The sequence below is a fragment of the Equus quagga genome, chromosome 5 (genome assembly GCF_021613505.1).
Source record: "Equus quagga isolate Etosha38 chromosome 5, UCLA_HA_Equagga_1.0, whole genome shotgun sequence".
Taxonomy (NCBI): Eukaryota; Metazoa; Chordata; class Mammalia; order Perissodactyla; family Equidae; genus Equus; species Equus quagga.
The window spans coordinates 37,096,106-37,114,013 of NC_060271.1; the positions used below are offsets into that span (position 1 = coordinate 37,096,106).

The following is a 17,908-nucleotide window of genomic DNA, read 5'->3' on the forward strand; positions in this document are numbered from 1 at the left end:
GAGAAGTAGGTGCTAACACCTTCTGCTGTCCCGTCCCCAGGTGAGAAACCATGCCAGTGCGTGATGTGTGGCAAGGCCTTTACCCAGGCCAGCTCCCTCATCGCCCACGTGCGCCAGCACACTGGGGAGAAGCCTTATGTCTGCGAACGCTGTGGCAAGAGGTCCTGCCCCATCCATCCCACCCATGCCCGGGGTGCTGTGGGGTCCCTGGCACTCTGCACGGTGAAGGGGTCAGAAACAAACTTAGGGCTCGGTTGGGAGCTAGGCAGACGGCCGTCCTAGCCCCGGCATATGCCCCAGGAGTTCTCTCCAGCCTAGAAGATGAGGCGGGAGGCCCAGCCCCGCTCCCCTGGCCCCAGGCTTGGGCAGCTCAGTGCGAGCCCCTCCCTCTGTGGCCCTGCAGATTTGTCCAGTCCAGCCAGTTGGCCAATCACATTCGCCACCATGACAACATCCGCCCGCACAAGTGCAGCGTGTGCAGCAAGGCTTTCGTGAACGTGGGGGACCTCTCCAAGCACATCATTATCCACACTGGTGAGCATGTGACCCCCGCCCGTCTGTCCCTTCCCAAACCCTGCTCTCGGTGGGACTGCTGGGAAGGGAGGTACCCCCAGAGCCCAGCCTTGAGTGCTGGCACTTGCTACAGGTGGCCTTGAAGGAAGTTCGATTCACATGAGGACCCCATTTTCTTAGAGCTTCCATAAGGTGCAGGGGCCACTAGAGTCTTCTGTGCAGCTCTAGTAGCCGCCCCAGAGCACTTGCTGGAAAAGACAGGGCTGCCGGGGAAGCTGGAGGCCACTGAGGTCCCCCCCTCCCCAATGGCAGGCGAGAACCTTGCCTCCTCCCCCAGGAGAGAAGCCCTACCTCTGTGACAAGTGCGGTCGTGGCTTCAACCGGGTGGACAATCTGCGTTCCCACGTGAAGACCGTGCACCAGGGGAAGGCAGGCATCAAAATCCTGGAGCCAGAGGAGGGTGGTGAGGTCAGCGTGGTCACTGTTGATGACATGGTCACGCTGGCCACCGAGGCACTGGCAGCAACAGCTGTCACTCAGCTCACAGGTGCGGGCTCCGGGCAGCAGAGGGTGGTCATGGGTACTTTGCCTCTGGGGTGGCAACAATGGGGCAGGTGCCTCTGGCCTCAGGCCCTGCTGATTCTGCCCCCAGTGGTACCGGTGGGGGCTGCGGTGACTGCCGATGAGACAGAAGTACTGAAAGCTGAGATCAGCAAAGCTGTGAAGCAAGTGCAGGAAGAAGGTAAGCAGGGCCACCCAGGGCGTGAACGCTGGTGGGCCCCAAGGGTCCTTCCTATCCTCACCACAGCCCCCAACTCCCACAGACCCCAACACCCACATCCTCTATGCCTGTGACTCCTGTGGGGACAAGTTCCTGGATGCCAACAGCCTGGCTCAGCACGTGCGGATCCACACGGCCCAGGCACTGGTCATGTTCCAGACAGACGCGGACTTCTACCAGCAGTACGGTCCAGGCAGCACGTGGCCAGCCGGGCAGGTGTTGCAGGCTGGGGAGCTGGTCTTCCGCCCTCGGGATGGGGCCGACGGCCAGCCTGCTCTGGCAGAGACGCCGCCCACAGCTCCTGAATGTCCACCGCCTGCCGAGTGAGCAGGCATCTCCTGTCCTGACTGTTTATTTAAGGATGGATGCCACCCTAGACTGAGAGGGGTGGCCCCATTCCCTAGAGAGAATAAATTCGATTATTTTCTAATGCTGCCTATAGCTCCCTATGGGGTGGGATGGGGAGCTGGCAGCTGTGGCTGATGCCATGGAAGGGCTGCTCCAGCCAGGGACCAGCTGGCAGAGAGCTGCTGCTTAGGAACGCCAGGCTGTCCCTCCTTTGGAATGGAACTGCAGCCCCGGGACCTGTCTAGAAGCAAGCTGGCTTCTTTGCCCCAAGTCTGGTTGTGGCCAGAGAGCACAGCTCCACATGCCCCACCCTCTCATCCAGTCTCCTCTTTGGGCTTCTCATCTATTCAGCTTTAGGACCCTGCTTCCCCTCTGCCCAGGGGGTTGGGAGCTGGGTCAGCAGGGGCTGGCCACAACTACTTACCAGGATCCAGGCAATCAAGAGAGGGCCCAGCTCAGGGACTCATTCAGCCAGAGCAGCAAGGTAGGCAGAGGGCACCAGGCCCAACAGGCCATGTGCTTGCTTCTGTTGGGCCTGGGGAAGCAAGAGGACTCCACACTCGCCTAACAGTAACCCAGCCTGAGTATTCGAGGCCAAGCCAGTGCCATCCTTTGGAACATTTACGTACCCTGAATCATTGGTGTCTCTACCACCAGGCTGAGGACCTGGAGGGTCAGGAATGAGCTGATGGGGAGGTGGGAGACACAGCCCTGCTGAAATGAGGAGCAGCAGGCCGGGGCCATGGAGGAGCTCATTCTTACTCAGGTCAGCAGGGAGAGGAGATGCCGTCGCTGCCCCTTTTCCACACAGTTCACCCCCAGCAGCTGTAACCCCTCACTCAGAGATGGCACCATCTTCTCACACCCAGAGTGTAGTGTGTGGAGGAGCCCGATGGATATATTGCAAGTGAGAACAACTCTGTGGTCTCTGTGTTTCTGACACACACACACACACCCCGGCCAGGCTTGTACTGGTCCAGCTGAGAAAGCCTGGCCCACCACCCCACCCTCCTGTCTAAAGGCAGCTGCAGGAGCACCATCAGGCCAGGCTCCGCCACTGCTGCTGCTGCAGGGCCAGCCTGCACCCTACCGGAGGAGGCAGGGGAAGAGGCAAGGCACCACAGCTTGCTTAAGATGCTTCTGAGTTTGTGTGGGGGTGGCTTTTATTCTGTATCCAAACTGAAGTGCCTTCCACATCACCCAAGAATCAATCAGGACCTTGAAGTGTCACAGATATTTACACCACAGTATTGAAAAATGGTTTAAGTTCAGTCTGTGATGAAAATCTCATTTTGTAGAAGATAAAATAATCCTTGGGGAGGATTAAGTGGCAGAAAGGAACTAGGTTCCATATACAGATTTGGTGGTGGGGGGTGAGAAAGCAAGCAAAAGTGGGATGAGGGCCAGCTGCTCCTACAAGCTGAGGACCCTTGGTCCTCCCACCCAGGTGACAATCACATCCACACTTGATGTGTTTTGTATTTTTTAATAAAGTTTGTAATCCAATGGACACACAAAACAAAACTGCGCTGAGAAAAAGTTTCATAAATTAATAAGTGTTAGGAAGTTGGGGGAGAGGTCAAGGTAAAAGGAACAGGGGAAGCCAGTCTTTTTGTACAGTCTTTTTGTGTGTGTGACACTTCCAAATCGCGGGGGCAGGGCCCGTGCTGTAACGAAGCGCACTTATACAAATGAGTGACAATACAAAGTCTGAGTATGAAAATAAGATTTTCTCTGAAAACACATTTTTGGCACAGATTAAAAAAAATGTATGTCAGGGGAATTTGATTTTTTAAGTCAGTATTATATATATTTATATATATTATATATTTATATATACACACATCCCAAGTTCTGCGTATCCCACCAAGAAAGGAAATCCTGTTTGCTCGTTTTCGATTGTAAACTGTACAATCCCAGGTGAATCAGAGATGGTGGCAGCAGGAGAATTAAGAAAGGTGACACATCCAAATGAGCAAGGGAGGGAGGAGTGGGGACAAAACAACCCAATGAAATGTTCCTTGACCCCAAGGTTTCAGCAGAAGTCTGAAGTCCTGCGTTAGAGTCCAGAGTGCCACAGCCTGTCTTCACTGTGCAAAAGTCCAAGTCACTAATTTAGTGCAAAGGCAGTTCTGTTTTCTTGTTTCTTAAAAACAAAAACAACAAAAAAATTAATTCCACTGCCATGTTCCTTTTCTCCCAAAAAAGGAGAAACCCAGCCCCGAGGTGTCTGCGAGCCCATCGGCTGGCGGTCTGTCCTGGGTTAAACGTCATGTAAACATACAGGCAGCAGCACCACTGCCCAGAGGGCCTGCCCGGCTGGGGCGGGCGGGCGGACAGGAGGGCGAGGCTGGCGTCCGGCAGTGGAGTCTGTCCCTTCGGCAGCTTCTTCCTCCACTTGGCTGGGTTATCCTTTGTATTTTTTGCTGCAGAGCCTCGGGAAAATACACTGAGTGGTGACCATTCAGTGGCTCACACAGAGGCAATGACAATCATGAGGTGGGGAGAAATGTTGGAGATGCTGGCAAGGAGGTCAGGGGCCAGACGGGACAGGTGACTCTCGGAGAACTCGCAGGGCGGGAAGATCTGCAGCACATAGGCGGGCTGGAGAAGGGGACGACGGGAGAGAGAAGTGGGACCCCTGTCTTCACATCACCCACCCCACCACCATTCTTCCTTTAAACATTTCCAACTAGGGGCCCTGAGGAGGCCCAGCTAATGTCTCCATGATTTTGTCTACCGTAAGAAAACTAGGAGGTGTCAGAAAACCAACATGAACCTTTTCTGTATCACTAAGCTAAAGAGAAACCTCTGCTGTCTCAGCTGTCCCTTCACTGTCTCCAGGATGGGCAATGGCAGCCTCACCCATACGCTGTTTGTTTTCTCTATCTGGAATGCCCTTTTGCCCACCTTGTCTAGGAAACTTTACTGGACTACTCTAGTTGGCACTGGGAGCCAATGCCACCAGGTTACTCAGACTGCCTGACTAGCCGAGACCAGCCCCACGGGTGTGTGCACCGAGGAAGGACACTGGACAGTGGGCTGACCTGATTGGAGCCAGGGTTGGGAACGTTGATGATCCCTGCCGCCTGCTTGGCCTGCAGGTAGGTGATGAAAGCAGCCTTGAGGGACTCGGTCTGGCTCACAACGTCGTCTTGGTCTCGGCCACATGGTAGAGCCAGCAGCAGACAGTAATCTGTCTCCACCTGGGGCAGAGGCAGCTATCAGTGATCAGGGGCCTCCTCCCAAAACAGCAGCCCACACGGAGGCCTGCCCAACCCAGGGGAGTTGACTCCTAAATCCACAAAAGTCCCTACCTCTGAGATGACAAAGTCCACCCTCACGTTTGTTGAATGAAAAAGCACCTTATTTCTGGGTCTAGAGACATTTTACACCCCCAGTGGAGACAACATGACCTTCATCAACCACTTCAAAAATGCCATTACTGCAGGGCCGACCCCGGTGGTGCAGTGGTTAAGCGCACGCATTCTGCTTCAGCGGCCCGGGGTTCGCCGGGTCCAATCCCGGGTGCCGACGTGGCACCACTTGGCAAGCCATGCTGTGGCAGGCGTCCCATATATAAAGTAGAGAAACATAGGCACGGGTGTTAGCTCAGGGCCAGTCTTCCTTAGCAAAAAGAGGAGGATTGGCAGCAGATGTTAGCTCAGGACTAATCTTCCTCAAAAAAAAAAAAAAAAAAAAAGCCATTACTGCACCCCATGACAAGCCAAGGAGACAGGCAGGTGGAGGTCACCCATCACTTCCATCCCTGTGGGTGGGACAGTTGCTCACCTGGGCCTGAGCCTTACCGTCATCCTTCGGGCAACCCCTTCCAGCTGTGAGGCCTCCAGCCGCATCCTCTGGGCAATCCTCAGTGGGGGGCCTCCTTCAGAGAGGGGCAAGGACCGATGGGCCAGGACATTGTTGCCGGAGACGAAGTGGAGCTGCACAGCAGCTGTGTCATTCTTGAGGGCCAGCAGGCCCTGCCACACAATGGGGTACTTCTGCTCACAGGGAAACAAACAGGATAGTGAGCTCATGGCTGGAGAGCAGAGCCATGCTGGACATGGCCCTAGGCAGCAGCTCGCCGGTCTAAGTCAAGCGGGGATCTTAGGACATTTAACACAGCTCACAGCTTGGAGGGCAGTAGGGGAGACCCCTGCCCAGGCTTACCTTCAGAAGCTGGACCATATCCACAGGCCTCTGGGAAGTCAAGTGTGGAGAGGAATCTTGTTTCGGGGTGGCCTGGGCTTCAGGATGCGGCAGAGCCAGTCCTGGAGGGGTGCTGGGGCCTGAGGTTGTGGGGACAAACAACGGCTGCTTTGGGACAGCCTGAGCAGGCAGAGGGGCCGGGAGGTCAGGCTTCATAGAGACCGACACGGGGGAAGGATAAGAGGTCTGGCTTGCTTCCGCCTGTGCCCTCTGAACCTGGGCATGAGGCTCAGCTGGCCTGTTTGTAGGTATGGTTGGGAGGCGAGGCTGCTCTACTCCTGTCTGGGTCCCCTTCGCCTCCTGGGAGACCTGAGGCATCTTGCTGCTTGATGGCTGGCCTGGCTGGCTGAGCTGGGAGGGCTGCGCAGGCTGGGCAGGCTGTGTAGACTGTGTGGGCTGGGCAGGCTGTGTAGACTGCACAGGCTGAGTGGGCTGTAAGGGCTCACCTTCAGGAGGGGGGCCCTGAAGTTGGGCAGGAAGAGAAAAGGACAGTCAGAATCTGTTAAGCACAACATCGTGCCCTTAACTAACTGGCCATGGGCCCTGGGCAGGGTTAGCTGCAGGGCATCTCCTGTCAGCCAGGCCCAGGGAAGGGGCTTTAGCCTGACTGTGATGCTCCCGGGCATTCAGGATTGACAGTTCTGCTAAAACGAGGTCACCTATTCCCTGTCCCCCGACCCCCGCAAGCAGGGACCACCACTACAGGTTCCTACAAAGAGCACTTTCCCAAGTCCGTCAGCTCTCCATGCTGTGATCTGCCCCCTTCGTCCCAAAATTCAGGAAGCTCTTTAAGCTTAGCCACGTATTTTAGGGACCTGACTGGCACCTGACCTATTATTTGGACCAGAACGGTGACTTCTGGCACTCTCACCTGAGCAGGAGCCTTGGCGCGGGAAGGCAGGCCAATGGGGGCAGCAGCAGGAAACTGTGTGTGTGTGAGCTGAGCCGGGCCGTGGTACGTACGGATGTCTCCATATCTGTACTCTTGGAAGAGCTCCCCGCTGGAATGCACAATCTGCACCCCATGGGTCACCACCACAGGTGGGGTCAGAGGCAGCCCCTGGAGCTGGTTGCTGGGGGTGACTGTGAGGATTCGGGCCTCACCGTGAGGGGCAGGGGCAGGGGCTGCTTTGGCATCTGCTGTCTTGGCAGCTTCTTTTCCTGGCTGCTGAGGGGCCTTGCTGGCTGGTGGCACCTTCACCACCCCGTCTGCTGCCCGGGGCTGCTCGCTGACTGCCGTCACATGGGGATGCACCATGATCCTCACATCCCGGGGCACGGTGTATGGATGCAGTCGGTACTCAGACTGCATGACCAGCACCTCTGACTGCACAGGGGCTGTGGCTCGAGCGACAGGGAGGTGATAATGTACTTCTTCCTCTGGAGAGTGCTGGGAGGCCAGGGCAGGCACACCAGCTGTGGCTGGCTGGGGTGTGCCCGCACGCTGTGGGGCCCTGACCTCTATTTGCTGGGGCTGCAGTGGGGCCCGAGGAGAGTGAAGTGTCTCTGGCCGGATGCTGTAGGTGATGCTGGGCAGCGTGGGTGTGTTCATTCTCACCTCGCCCTGGGACAGGTGGCTAAGGGAAACGGTCTGGGTGATGCTGTGGGGTGGCATGATGACAGACTGCTCTGGGTGTATGCTAGAGATGAACTGAGGCACAGGAATGCCTGCAGCCAACATGACTGTGGCATTAGTAGAGAGAGGAGTGGATGTGGTGGTGCTGGGGTGGCTTGCCCTTGGGAACGGAGATGGAACAGGCCCACTGGGTCGAGGAGAATGTGCATCTGGCTTTGTAGCCGCCAAATGGGAGACAGTTCGATCTGTTGGGGTACTGGGCCCCGAGGTGACATGGTTCACTTCTGCAGGCAGTTTGCTGGGCAGAGCAGGAGGGTGGTGGGGAGTGAGAGTGGACCCCAGGTTAGCTGGCTGAAGGACCTTGGTCTCTATTTTGAGGGTGACGGGGTCAGCAAGCTTTTTATTAGTGGTGACTATGCTTGGGGTCAGGACCAGCTGATTGTGAACCAGCACTGGGGGTGTGTTTATGCCCTGGGTGAGAACCTTCACTGTGCCACCCTGGGTGACAGGTGTGGACACAGAGAGGTGAATGGGTTCAGGCTTCTCCAAGGATGGACGGTCAGCCTTCACAGATGAAATCACAGGAGATGCATTGTACGTCTGGGCAGTCAGTACCAGAGTGGAATGGGTGGCCACATTTGCATAGCCCGAAGGAGCTGGAGGGCCTTTGGGCAGAGGCTGCGATGGTGCGACAGAATCGGGCTTGACCTGAGACTTGGACACCGACTGTTGAAATTCAATGTCCATTGCACTCGCTGGAGGGATCTGGCTGATCTTGGCGCTGATCCGCTGTGGGCCTTCAGTCTTCTGCCCTGAATAGCTCAGAAGGACAACCCCCTCTGAAGTGTTCACACGCAGCCCAGCACCAGAGCCTGTTTCCGCCGAACGGTCGTCAATTACAGACATAGACCCTGGGTGGAACCGACTATTTTCGTTACTGCTTGATCTCTGTTTGCACTTTGCTGAGGATGCAATCACTGCGCCTGTCACAGTCACTGCACCTGTTGTTGTGGCAGTCACACCACCAGATGCAGCAGTCACCGCACCTGATGTGACTGTCACTGCACCTGTGGCGGCATTCACTGCCCCAGCAGCGGCACTCACCACACCCGTGGCGGTGTTCACGGTGCCCACAGTGGCGTTCACCGGAGCGGTGAGAACGTTCACTGGCCCCGTCAGAACGTTCACTGGCCCCTTCAGGACGTTCACGGGGCCCGCAGGAGTGTTCACCAAACTTTTCAGCGTGGTCACTGAGCCCTTCACAGGGCCTTTCAGGGCATTCACTGGCCCAGTCAGCGCATTCACTGGGACCAAGGAGACATTCACCAGGCCAGTAAGTGCACTCACCAAGCCAGTCAGGGTTTGAGGAGCTGGTTTTGCCAGAGTTATCTTTTGTGAATTCTCCAAATCAATGCTCACAGGCATCCGGCTAATGACAGAAGTAATTTTGGGAGCAATGACTGGAGCCACCTTTTCTTTGTCAGTGGCTACTAGAACCTCTGAGGCCTGTGTATCGGAGGTGTTTGTTACTGGATTTGCTGGTTTTTCTTCTAAAAGAGGCTTTTTAGATTCAACTTGAGGGGGTGGCGCCTCATGCAGGCAAGGGGCAGCACTGACAGGCTCAGCAATGGCAGTTGTGACACTTGTGGAAGTGATGCCCGTGGCAGATACATATTTGGGGTCCATGAGGATCTTCCTCAGCGTACTGGAGCTGGTGTCGATGTCAGAGGCTTTTGTGTCTGGGGGAAGAGCTGGAGAGGGGGTGGACTGAGCCCGTGGCTCCTCCTGCCTTGTGATCCACTCTGTCACCTTAGTAGGGGGACTCTGGTGTGGGATCCCCCCAGAGGCAACAGGGGGTGGGAGCTTTGCTGCAGTTACAGAAGGAATTGTGGGGGTAGGTATGCTTGAGTCACTGGGGGGGGTCACTGGGTCACTCTCAATGATGGAATGCACCTTGAATCTGGCCTGAGGCTCATCCTCCATGGGCACGGGCTGCGATGGGGGGAGAAGGTCTGGGAGCACAGACACTTTGGTTGGAGTCTTTTCTTCAACACTGCTTTCTTGGGACAAGTTTTCCACGGATGGAGTCTTGCTTGGGTCAGAAGCACAGGACTCAGGGAGAGGGGACTGGGGCTTTTCACTCTGCTTTTCTTCCTGTGGAGTTTCTGGGGGTTGTGCCGTCGTCCCCTCACTTGTAGCAGGACTCGTGCTTGGCACTTGGTCAGGTGCCAGGACACGGGTCTCTGCAGTACTCCCTGTTTTCTTGTTTGTGTTCCGTTTGCGGCGGGATCGAGTTGTCTTCTGGCGCCCTTTGTCTTTCCGAGCAACAGCAACTTCTGCTTCTTTCGATCCTTTGGCTTCTGGCGCTGGGTGGGAGGTTTCGCTGCTCTTCCCTCTGGCTTCCTTGGTATCTGCTGAGCCCACTGATGGGTCAGGGGTGCTGTCTGGTGGCCCGGAAGATTCTGTAGCAGCCTCAGTCTCCAAGATGCCAGATACGGCCTCATCGGTCTCAGGCTCCATTCCTTCCTCAGGAGACTGCAGCACTTGAGAATGGGGCTGCAGACCTGTCTGAGATTCTGCAGGGTAAGGTGGAGGTGCTGGGAAGTTTTCTGGCTCCCCAGAAATGTCATTGATGATTGAACCAATGGCCGCAGCCAGTTCGGTTTCACTTGCTTGGTGTGCAGGCTTGTTCCCGTCCTCAGCAAGGCCCTCTGGTGCATCTGTGGCTGCCGCCTTGAAAGCTGCAGCGGCAGACGTTTCAGTGAGCTTGGCGATGTTCTCCACGGCCTGCTCCAGCTCCATCTGCTTGGATAACTGCTTGGCTTCTGGGGACGGCTTAGAGGCAGGCACATCTTCCTTCTCTGGTTCCTTGTCTGCATCAGCTGGACCACTGTTCAACTGGGATGATAAACTACCCTCCTTTTGGGGACTCTCGCTCTTCTCAGGCGAGACTGCCACAACCCCAGGTTCCTTCTCTGCTGCCAGCCCTGCAGAGCCTGCAGCCACAGCGGAACTGGCATTGGCATCCACATTTTTCAGATTTGCAGATCTGTCCACTGCTGACCGAGGGTTTCGAGATCTTCCTCTCTTTGACTTGGAGTTTTTTTCAGGGGCTGTTTTTTTCTCCACCACTTCAACTGGAGGGGTTTCAGGTGGATTTTTGTCTGTGCTAATTTCCTTTTTGTCATGTTTCTGTTCAGTACTTGCTTCTTCTTTATCAGTCTTGGATTTTGTGCTATTTTCTTTCACGTTTCCTTGGGGACTCATCTCGGTGGTGGCCTCAGGACGTTCAGCATCAACTTTTGGTTCATTTTTCCCCTTTTTCCCTTGTGGGCCACCAGCAGCTACTGATTTTTGGGATCTTGGGGATCTCCATCCCTCAGCTGGTTTGAGTGTTTCAACTGGTTCTTTCGCCTCGGCCTCATCGTCGTCATCAGCTCGACGGCGTGTTTTTGGAGGCCTTCCCCTCCGAGGGGTAGTGGGAACTGCTGCAGCCTCCTGAAGCTCCCGCTCCAATCTCTTCCTTGTCACTCTCGGTTGCTCGGTGGGCTCTTTGACTGGAGAGCGGCTCTCGTGGTCACCCATGGTGGCATAGACACTCCTTACATTCCGGCGCCTTGTTCGGCTGAGGGGCAAACTTGGCTCAGGGTGTTCAGGGTCTGCAGCTGAGTTTTTAGAGGCAGTCCTTGTAATCTTCTCTGCCTCCATCTTCAATTCTAAGAGCTTCTGTGCTTCTCCTCGCGGAGAATTGGACCGCTTGAGTTTTTCTCGATCTATCCTCTCACTCTTCCTTGTGACAGGCTTCTCCACGATACTTGCTGCAGCTGCCTGAATGGGGGTCTTGGAACGTTTACTTTTGTTTGGCTTTTTATCTTTTGCAGCAACTGGAGGATCAACCTCTACATCTTCAGCAGCTTGAGGCTGAACCTCAGGAACAACTTCAGCTTTTTGATTTACATTAGGCTCAACATTAGCAGTTGAATCTGGCTTCTCCACTTTTGGCTCATCAGCTTCCTCAGGCTTCTGAGTCGGATTTGAAAGTGGTTGGGTACTATCAGGCTCTGGATCTGCAGTGATCTCTACCTGGGAAAATGAGGCCCCAGGAGTTGGAGGCTTTGCATCCAGATAAGGCAGCTGATCAACTGATGAATTTTCTTCAACAACTGAAGGAGTCCCGGCAGCATCTTTCTTGGTGTCCACTCCTGGGGGCAAGTCAACTGGTTCAGGTTGCTCCACAGCAATGGGAGCCAGTTCAGATACAGGTTTTGCTTCTTCTGAGACAGAGGCTGGCTCCATGTTCTTCTCTTCTGTCACTGAAGACGCCTCTTCTGTTTTTTCACCAGCTGTCTTCTCCACTGATGCTGCTGACTCTGGCGTTACAACTGTGACACTAGGAGGCCCAACAGAAGATGGAGTTTTCAGTTCTGACTCTTTAGTCTCAGAAGCAGATTCTGGGGTCTTGGGATGATCCTCTATATCTTCCTGTTTCTCAGCCTCTTTGGGTTTTTGGTCTTTTTCTTTTTCTTTCTGTTGCATTCGTGTGAGCTCCATAAATCTGCTATGGAAAAGAACTACTGGCTCTTGAATCAAATCAGCTGTGCTGTTTGCTCCATCAGATGCCTGCCTCCCGTACAACCTGCCAGAAATGAAGTCAGGTTCTTCATCTTTTCTCTCTAGATGCTGCAGTCGCTTGGAATCTTGTTCAAAGATTGAGCTGTGTAAAAAACGAGAAGCAAATAATTCTTGCCTTTCCTGTTCTTCTTCTTTATGATCATCTTTTTTATCATCCATTTTTCCTTCTGAATCAGTCCGAATTTTCTTCTTTTTCATGTACCAGGATGGAATAGGTCTTGGAGCAGAGTCAACCTTTTCTTTATCTTTGTTGTTTCGAAAATTAGCAAATCGGGAGTCCCAATCGAGAAAAGACCAATTTTCTTCTCGAGATGAAGAGAGGGATTTAGCTCTTTCAAGTAAAGCCTTAGTGTCTGGTGTGATTGTCTTATCCAATGCAAAAGAATAAAATTTATTCCTTTCTAAAGAACTAGAGAGTCTTTCATCTCGCTCACGTAGTTTGTCTTCTCTGTCCCTCAATAAAAAAGACAATCGAGAACTTTCGTATAATGCAGAGGCCCTGGGTGAGTGGGATTTGTGTTCAGCATCTTCATCAGAATCAGAAGGCACCTCACCAGGTTCCAAGTCACGTACGGACCTCTTTCGAAGGCTGTCTCTCTTAATTATGCTGTTTGGGAAACTCACATCAAATCTGCCGGCATCTTGTTTCATTTGAGAGTCCCAGCGATTTAGTTCATCTTCAGAATGCAAAACAGTTAGCTTTATTTTGGCCATGTCTGCCATCTGTTCTCTCCTGCTAGAATCATAAGGATTAAACTTTAAGGACTCTTCCCTGACTGTTATATTAGAATAGGGGAGACCTTTTTCATCTACTTTAGGAGACCCTTTAACTGACATTAGCCTAGGGGAGCTTATGGGGTCATCTTCTTCATGGAAAGAACCATGTCGGATACTGGGAGAGCCACCAGTCCTTTCAGAATCTTCACTGATTTGGCGTGAACTTCTGTAATTCCTCTCTCTCTTGGTGCAGATATCAAAATCAACATGGTCCATCCTCTTCTTTTTGCTGGGAGGAGAGTCGTCAGTGACATCTTGAGGAGGTTTGCCGACCTCGTGAACAAGACTACGTCTTTCATATTCATCTACATCTTTTTTAGGACTGCCAAACTTCTCAGACTTGGCTATTTCCATCTCCATCTGCTGTTTTCTACGACTCTGCTCCATTTGTTTTCGGTAACTCTGTGTGTGATCAATATCAATGCCAATTTTTTCTTCAGTATTTACTGAATGTGGTTTCTCTTGGCCTGATTTACATTCAAGTGTTTCATCATGAAGACTGCAATGGTTCTTCCTAATATCTTCTCTCTCTGGTCCTTGATCATCTAATAGCTGCAGCTGTTTGAGCTGTGGTTTTGAAGGAGTGGGTTTTTTTGATTGGATTTCTTGATTTTCCACAGATTCACCTACTGGTTCTCCTAGCCTTGCTTGCAGGTCTGAGTTGGGCCTTGAGCCAGTTCCAACAGAAATATTGGCAAGCTCCTGACAGTCTTTTGGGCTGGAAACAGCATTAAGTCTATCTAATTTTATTTTTTTAGATTCTCTTTTAAGAATTTCTTTCCTCACAGGTTTTCTTTCAGACTCTCCTTCCCTCAGCAGAATGACATCTCTAGATGAAATGTCAGGCTGCTTTTTTAAAAGCACCCGAGCATCCTCCATCTCTGGACTATTTTTCTTGACTTCTGCTTTTTGCCTTTCTGCTTTCAAATTGGAATCTGCAAAACGCCTTTTCCTTGCTTCCAGCTTCTCCAGATCCACAGCGCTGACCCCATCGGCAGTCTGCTCTGGTTTTAGGTGCTTCCTGGGTTTAAGCCTGCCTTCCTTTTCTACCACTTCTCCGTGGCTTGAAAGCCCCTTTTCCTTTGGCACTTTCATTCTAACAGATTCTGGTTTAGACAAGTCAGATTTCACAGGCTCCGTTTGAGAGACCTGAAGTTTCTGATCTAGGGCAGAAGACTTGACAGTGTCATTATCAAACTTGGCTTTAAGCTTTTCCAAAGGAGTGTGATCAATAACCTTGCCTTCTTTTTCTTTCACTCGAGTCAAAACCACACAAGGCATGAGTTCTAGGCGGTTTTTGGCTATTCCTTCCTTGTCAGCTTTGTCTCTGCTCAGTTTATTAGAACTCCTTGATTTTTCAGGGCTCTGTTCTCTCTCGTTTTCTTGGTCTGTTTCTGAAGACTGAGAACTAGGGGAATGAACTTTTCCTTTTCGTTTCTGCTTATCCGTTTTGTCCTTTTCCACTTTTTCCTTCCTTATTAAGCGTCTCTCTCTTTCCACTCTCTCGGGATCAAAAGTTCGTTCTTTATCTGTCTTTTCATTTTTTGTGTAACGTTCCAAACGAGATTTGTCAAGTTTATCATATCTTGGAGGGGAAAGTGAGCTACAGCTTCCACTCCGGTCTGAGGATCGGCTGTACATCCTCCTCTCAGAATCACTTGGCAACCTCTCTGACTGTGAGGGAGATGCGCCAGGACTCTGAGGGCGTCGCAAGTGCACTGGACTCTGACTGCGTTCAATGGGCCTCCTCTCGTGGTCTCTGTCCCGGTCAGACTCAAATCTTTCACGTTCTCTTTCCCGTTCCCTTTGCCTGTAACTGTATTCCCGAATATCTTGTTCATAAGGATCATTTCTGTAATCCCTGTATTCCCGAGGATCGTCATAATATCGTGATTCATAGTAGTCTCCTTGGTAAGTTTCCCATTCTGAATAAAATTCTCTCCCTCGAGGTGGATAGTCCCGTCTGGAATCCTCAGGATATGTACCTGGAGTACGAACATTCTCATAATATGTACGATCTTGGCTATAGTCATAAGATCCCCTTCGTTCCTCTCTGCCAAAAACCAAAAAAGAATATATTAGTTCTTTTTGTTTCCTTGCCACTTACACATGAAATCATGCATACAAGATTACAAAGTCCTGCCTCTGAAAATCTCTGCCATTATTTAATCATTAGTTAGACCTGCACTGTCCAATATGATAGCCACTAGCCCCATGTGGCTACTGAGAATGTGAAATTTGGCTAGTCTGAATTGAGATGTGAGTGTACATTATACACTCTACTTGGTAGATGTAGCTTAAAAAAAAAGAAACACTTCAATAATTTATTTAGAATGATTATATGTTGAAATGATAATATGTTAGTTTAGACATACTGAGTTAAATAAAATTTCACCTTTTCTTTTTATTTTTTAATGTGTCTACTAGAAAATTTCAGAGCACCTCTGTAACTTGCATGGTTTCTCTTGGACAGCAGAGCTTCAGCCGTGACTTATAATGAGCACCGTATTAGACAGTGTCACATCCCCACATTTCTAAGTCTTTCATAATTACTTTTCTTGCCAAAAGATATTCTTAGCACAACTTGGGAGACAAATGCACTGTTTGGAAAAACAGATAATTTAATTAAAATCTTCCCATCTATGTGACCTGTATGATACTGATAACACCTCTATCTCCAATTCACAATTAAAAAACACATATTGGGGGCAAGTCTCCATGGGCTCAGTCTCGTCATTTGTAAAACGATAACTTGTCCTCATAAGGCTCTTAAGAAGATTAAATAAGATAACATTTGTAAAAACTTTCCTAGCATAATGCAAGGCACATACTTGGCTTTCAGTTAATGTTACTTTTTCCCAACTGCTAACTAACAAATCGATGATTATAAGCTTTGTGAGAAGATTCCTCAACTGTGAAAGAATTCACCACCACGGCCAGCCCCATAGCCAAGTGGTTAATTTTGCGAGCTCTGCTTCAGTGTCCTGGGCTTCACCAGTTCAGATCCTGGGTGTGGACCTACATACCGCTCATCAAGCCACACTGTGGCGGTATCCCACATAGAAGAACTAGAATGACCTACAACTAGCATATACAACTATGTGCTGGGGCTTTGGGGAAGAAGGAAAAAAAAAAAAGAGGAAGATTGGCAACAGATGTTAGCTCAAGGCCAATCTTCCTCACCAAAAAAGAAGAAGAAGAAGAAGAAGAATTATTCACCATGGCTTTTCTCCCACAGTGACATGTCCCAGTGCATTCAAAATAGGATTAAGTTTGCACACAAGACCATGTAGGGTGTATAAAATGAAATTCGTCTTAACAGGTCAATTCCTTCACTCTTGTTCACTCTCAGTTTTTGTTTTCTCAAGCAGGTATGGCTTGCTCCTTCTACAGAGTATTGCCATTAGTGGCTCACTGAAACATAACGAATCTAGAACTGAAGCCCCTAAGGGCATGAGCTTTTGTCTTCTTGGCCACAATTTCTCTAGCTCTTTTAACAGTGCTTGGCTCAAAGCAGTCACTCAAATATCTGTTGAGAGAATGAGCCTTAGGAAAATATGTCAAAGCTGCTACTGTGTGATGTTCCAACCCATTTTCAACAGCAAAGGAAGCACCTAGACATAACACTCAAACACTGGAAGCATCAAATAACACATTATTATATGCACTTATACTGAACTTTCTCAGTCCAACGACAATATTTTATGACCTATGAGATTTGGTTTAACTGGATTCAAGATGATCCTTCTACAGTTCCACAGGAATCAGATTCTTTGCCTAAATACTGGCCAGGCATCTTGCAAATAAATGTTACTAGGCATGAAATTAAGCTAGCTTAACTCCTTACCACCATAAATACAAACTCCAAGGAAGCATCATTTTCATATGTAGAAGTGAACACACTATACGCTTTCTAATATAAAGTGATTAAGACACCGAAAAGGGTCGTTGGTTTACTGCTCAGATTAATAGTAGGCTTGAACTCATATTTTAAATAGTCTCGATATTTTTGAAATTAAGCTAATTAAATTATATCCGAAAATACCAAAAAAGTTATAGAAGTCAAAGGTCTATGTGTAAACATTAGTGCTGGAGCACTGGTCACTTTAATAAATCACGGCTTTGCACCTATTTTGCTGGGCCCTATGACTACCAAAAGAAGTGAGCGTTCCTGCCCTCAAGGCACTCAACTTACGCAGGAGATAGTACACAACTGAGCACTTAGTCCTACGCACAGAAGACTCTGACAGGGTCCTCGAGGAACTCTGAAAGAACTCTGTTCATATGATCCAAACTACCACAAGTAGGTGGGAAACTTATCTAAGCATATTGTGACCCTGTAAATTCATCTTGAGAATCACTCTGGTCAAGTGTTAAGGCTCAATGCACTAGGAGGCAGGAGCCCTGGGTTTATTCCCAGCCCAAAGGTTTAGTAGCCTGTGACCTTAGCAGCAGAGTGATCTGATCTTCAATTCCCACCACAAGTAACACAGGACAAGAGTCGTGGCCCTACCTCCCTGACACAGTATTTGCGGGAATAAGTGAAATACATTCTATTCTTACACTGCAGAGCCCTATGAAAATGGATTATCGTTTGCATTCTCCTGAGCTCAACTAGCATTAGAAGTAAAGTACTTTTTTCATTCATGCATCAACTATTCAGTGGGATGACTTCCTTCCACTCTGTGGAAAGACCAAAGATGCTCAAGTTCTACTGCAAGGAATGCATTCCACAAGCACTGTCATCTGAAACCAAATGCGGAAAACCGGGTCACAGTGAAGTCCCACACCCTCCTGCTTCCTCCTTTAGCAGATCAACTCCATTCAACAGGGAGAAATACCCATGGGTAAGAACCAAAGAACAGAGCTGGATCATCAGTAAAATGAGTGAATTTAAGGGGTAATATACAAAAATTAACACCCACATAGCATTATCCAACTCTGATAAGACACTCATCTTTGAAAAATATTTAATGTATGCACAGAGGATTTTAATGGATTTTTTTATGTCTTAGGCACCACTAGACCACCACACTTCCCACTCACTTACGGGTCAGAATTCCCATCAG

General features: G+C 50.4%; 2 protein-coding genes across 7 annotated transcripts in view; one reads left to right on the top strand and one right to left on the bottom strand.

The window, feature by feature from the left end:
• ZBTB17 (zinc finger and BTB domain containing 17) overlaps positions 1 to 1,724 on the top strand; it is a 32,714-nt gene extending 30,990 nt beyond the window's left edge. For all 5 annotated transcript variants that reach the window (XM_046660877.1, XM_046660876.1, XM_046660879.1 and 2 more), the window contains 5 exons: positions 41 to 161; positions 404 to 534; positions 851 to 1,060; positions 1,166 to 1,255; positions 1,338 to 1,724. In XM_046660877.1, coding sequence (XP_046516833.1) covers positions 41 to 161; positions 404 to 534; positions 851 to 1,060; positions 1,166 to 1,255; positions 1,338 to 1,621 — 836 coding nt within the window. In that variant the 3' untranslated portion in view covers positions 1,622 to 1,724. The remainder of the gene's footprint in view (positions 1 to 40; positions 162 to 403; positions 535 to 850; positions 1,061 to 1,165; positions 1,256 to 1,337) is intronic.
• Positions 1,725 to 1,858: 134 nt separating this feature from the next.
• Positions 1,859 to 17,908, bottom strand: part of SPEN (spen family transcriptional repressor) — an 81,139-nt gene continuing 65,089 nt past the window's right edge. For both annotated transcript variants that reach the window (XM_046660875.1, XM_046660873.1), the window contains 5 exons: positions 6,726 to 14,892; positions 5,816 to 6,316; positions 5,452 to 5,646; positions 4,690 to 4,848; positions 1,859 to 4,246 (listed from right to left, as the gene is read on the bottom strand). In XM_046660875.1, the coding sequence (XP_046516831.1) occupies positions 4,115 to 4,246; positions 4,690 to 4,848; positions 5,452 to 5,646; positions 5,816 to 6,316; positions 6,726 to 14,892 (9,154 nt within the window). In that variant the 3' untranslated portion in view covers positions 1,859 to 4,114. The remainder of the gene's footprint in view (positions 4,247 to 4,689; positions 4,849 to 5,451; positions 5,647 to 5,815; positions 6,317 to 6,725; positions 14,893 to 17,908) is intronic.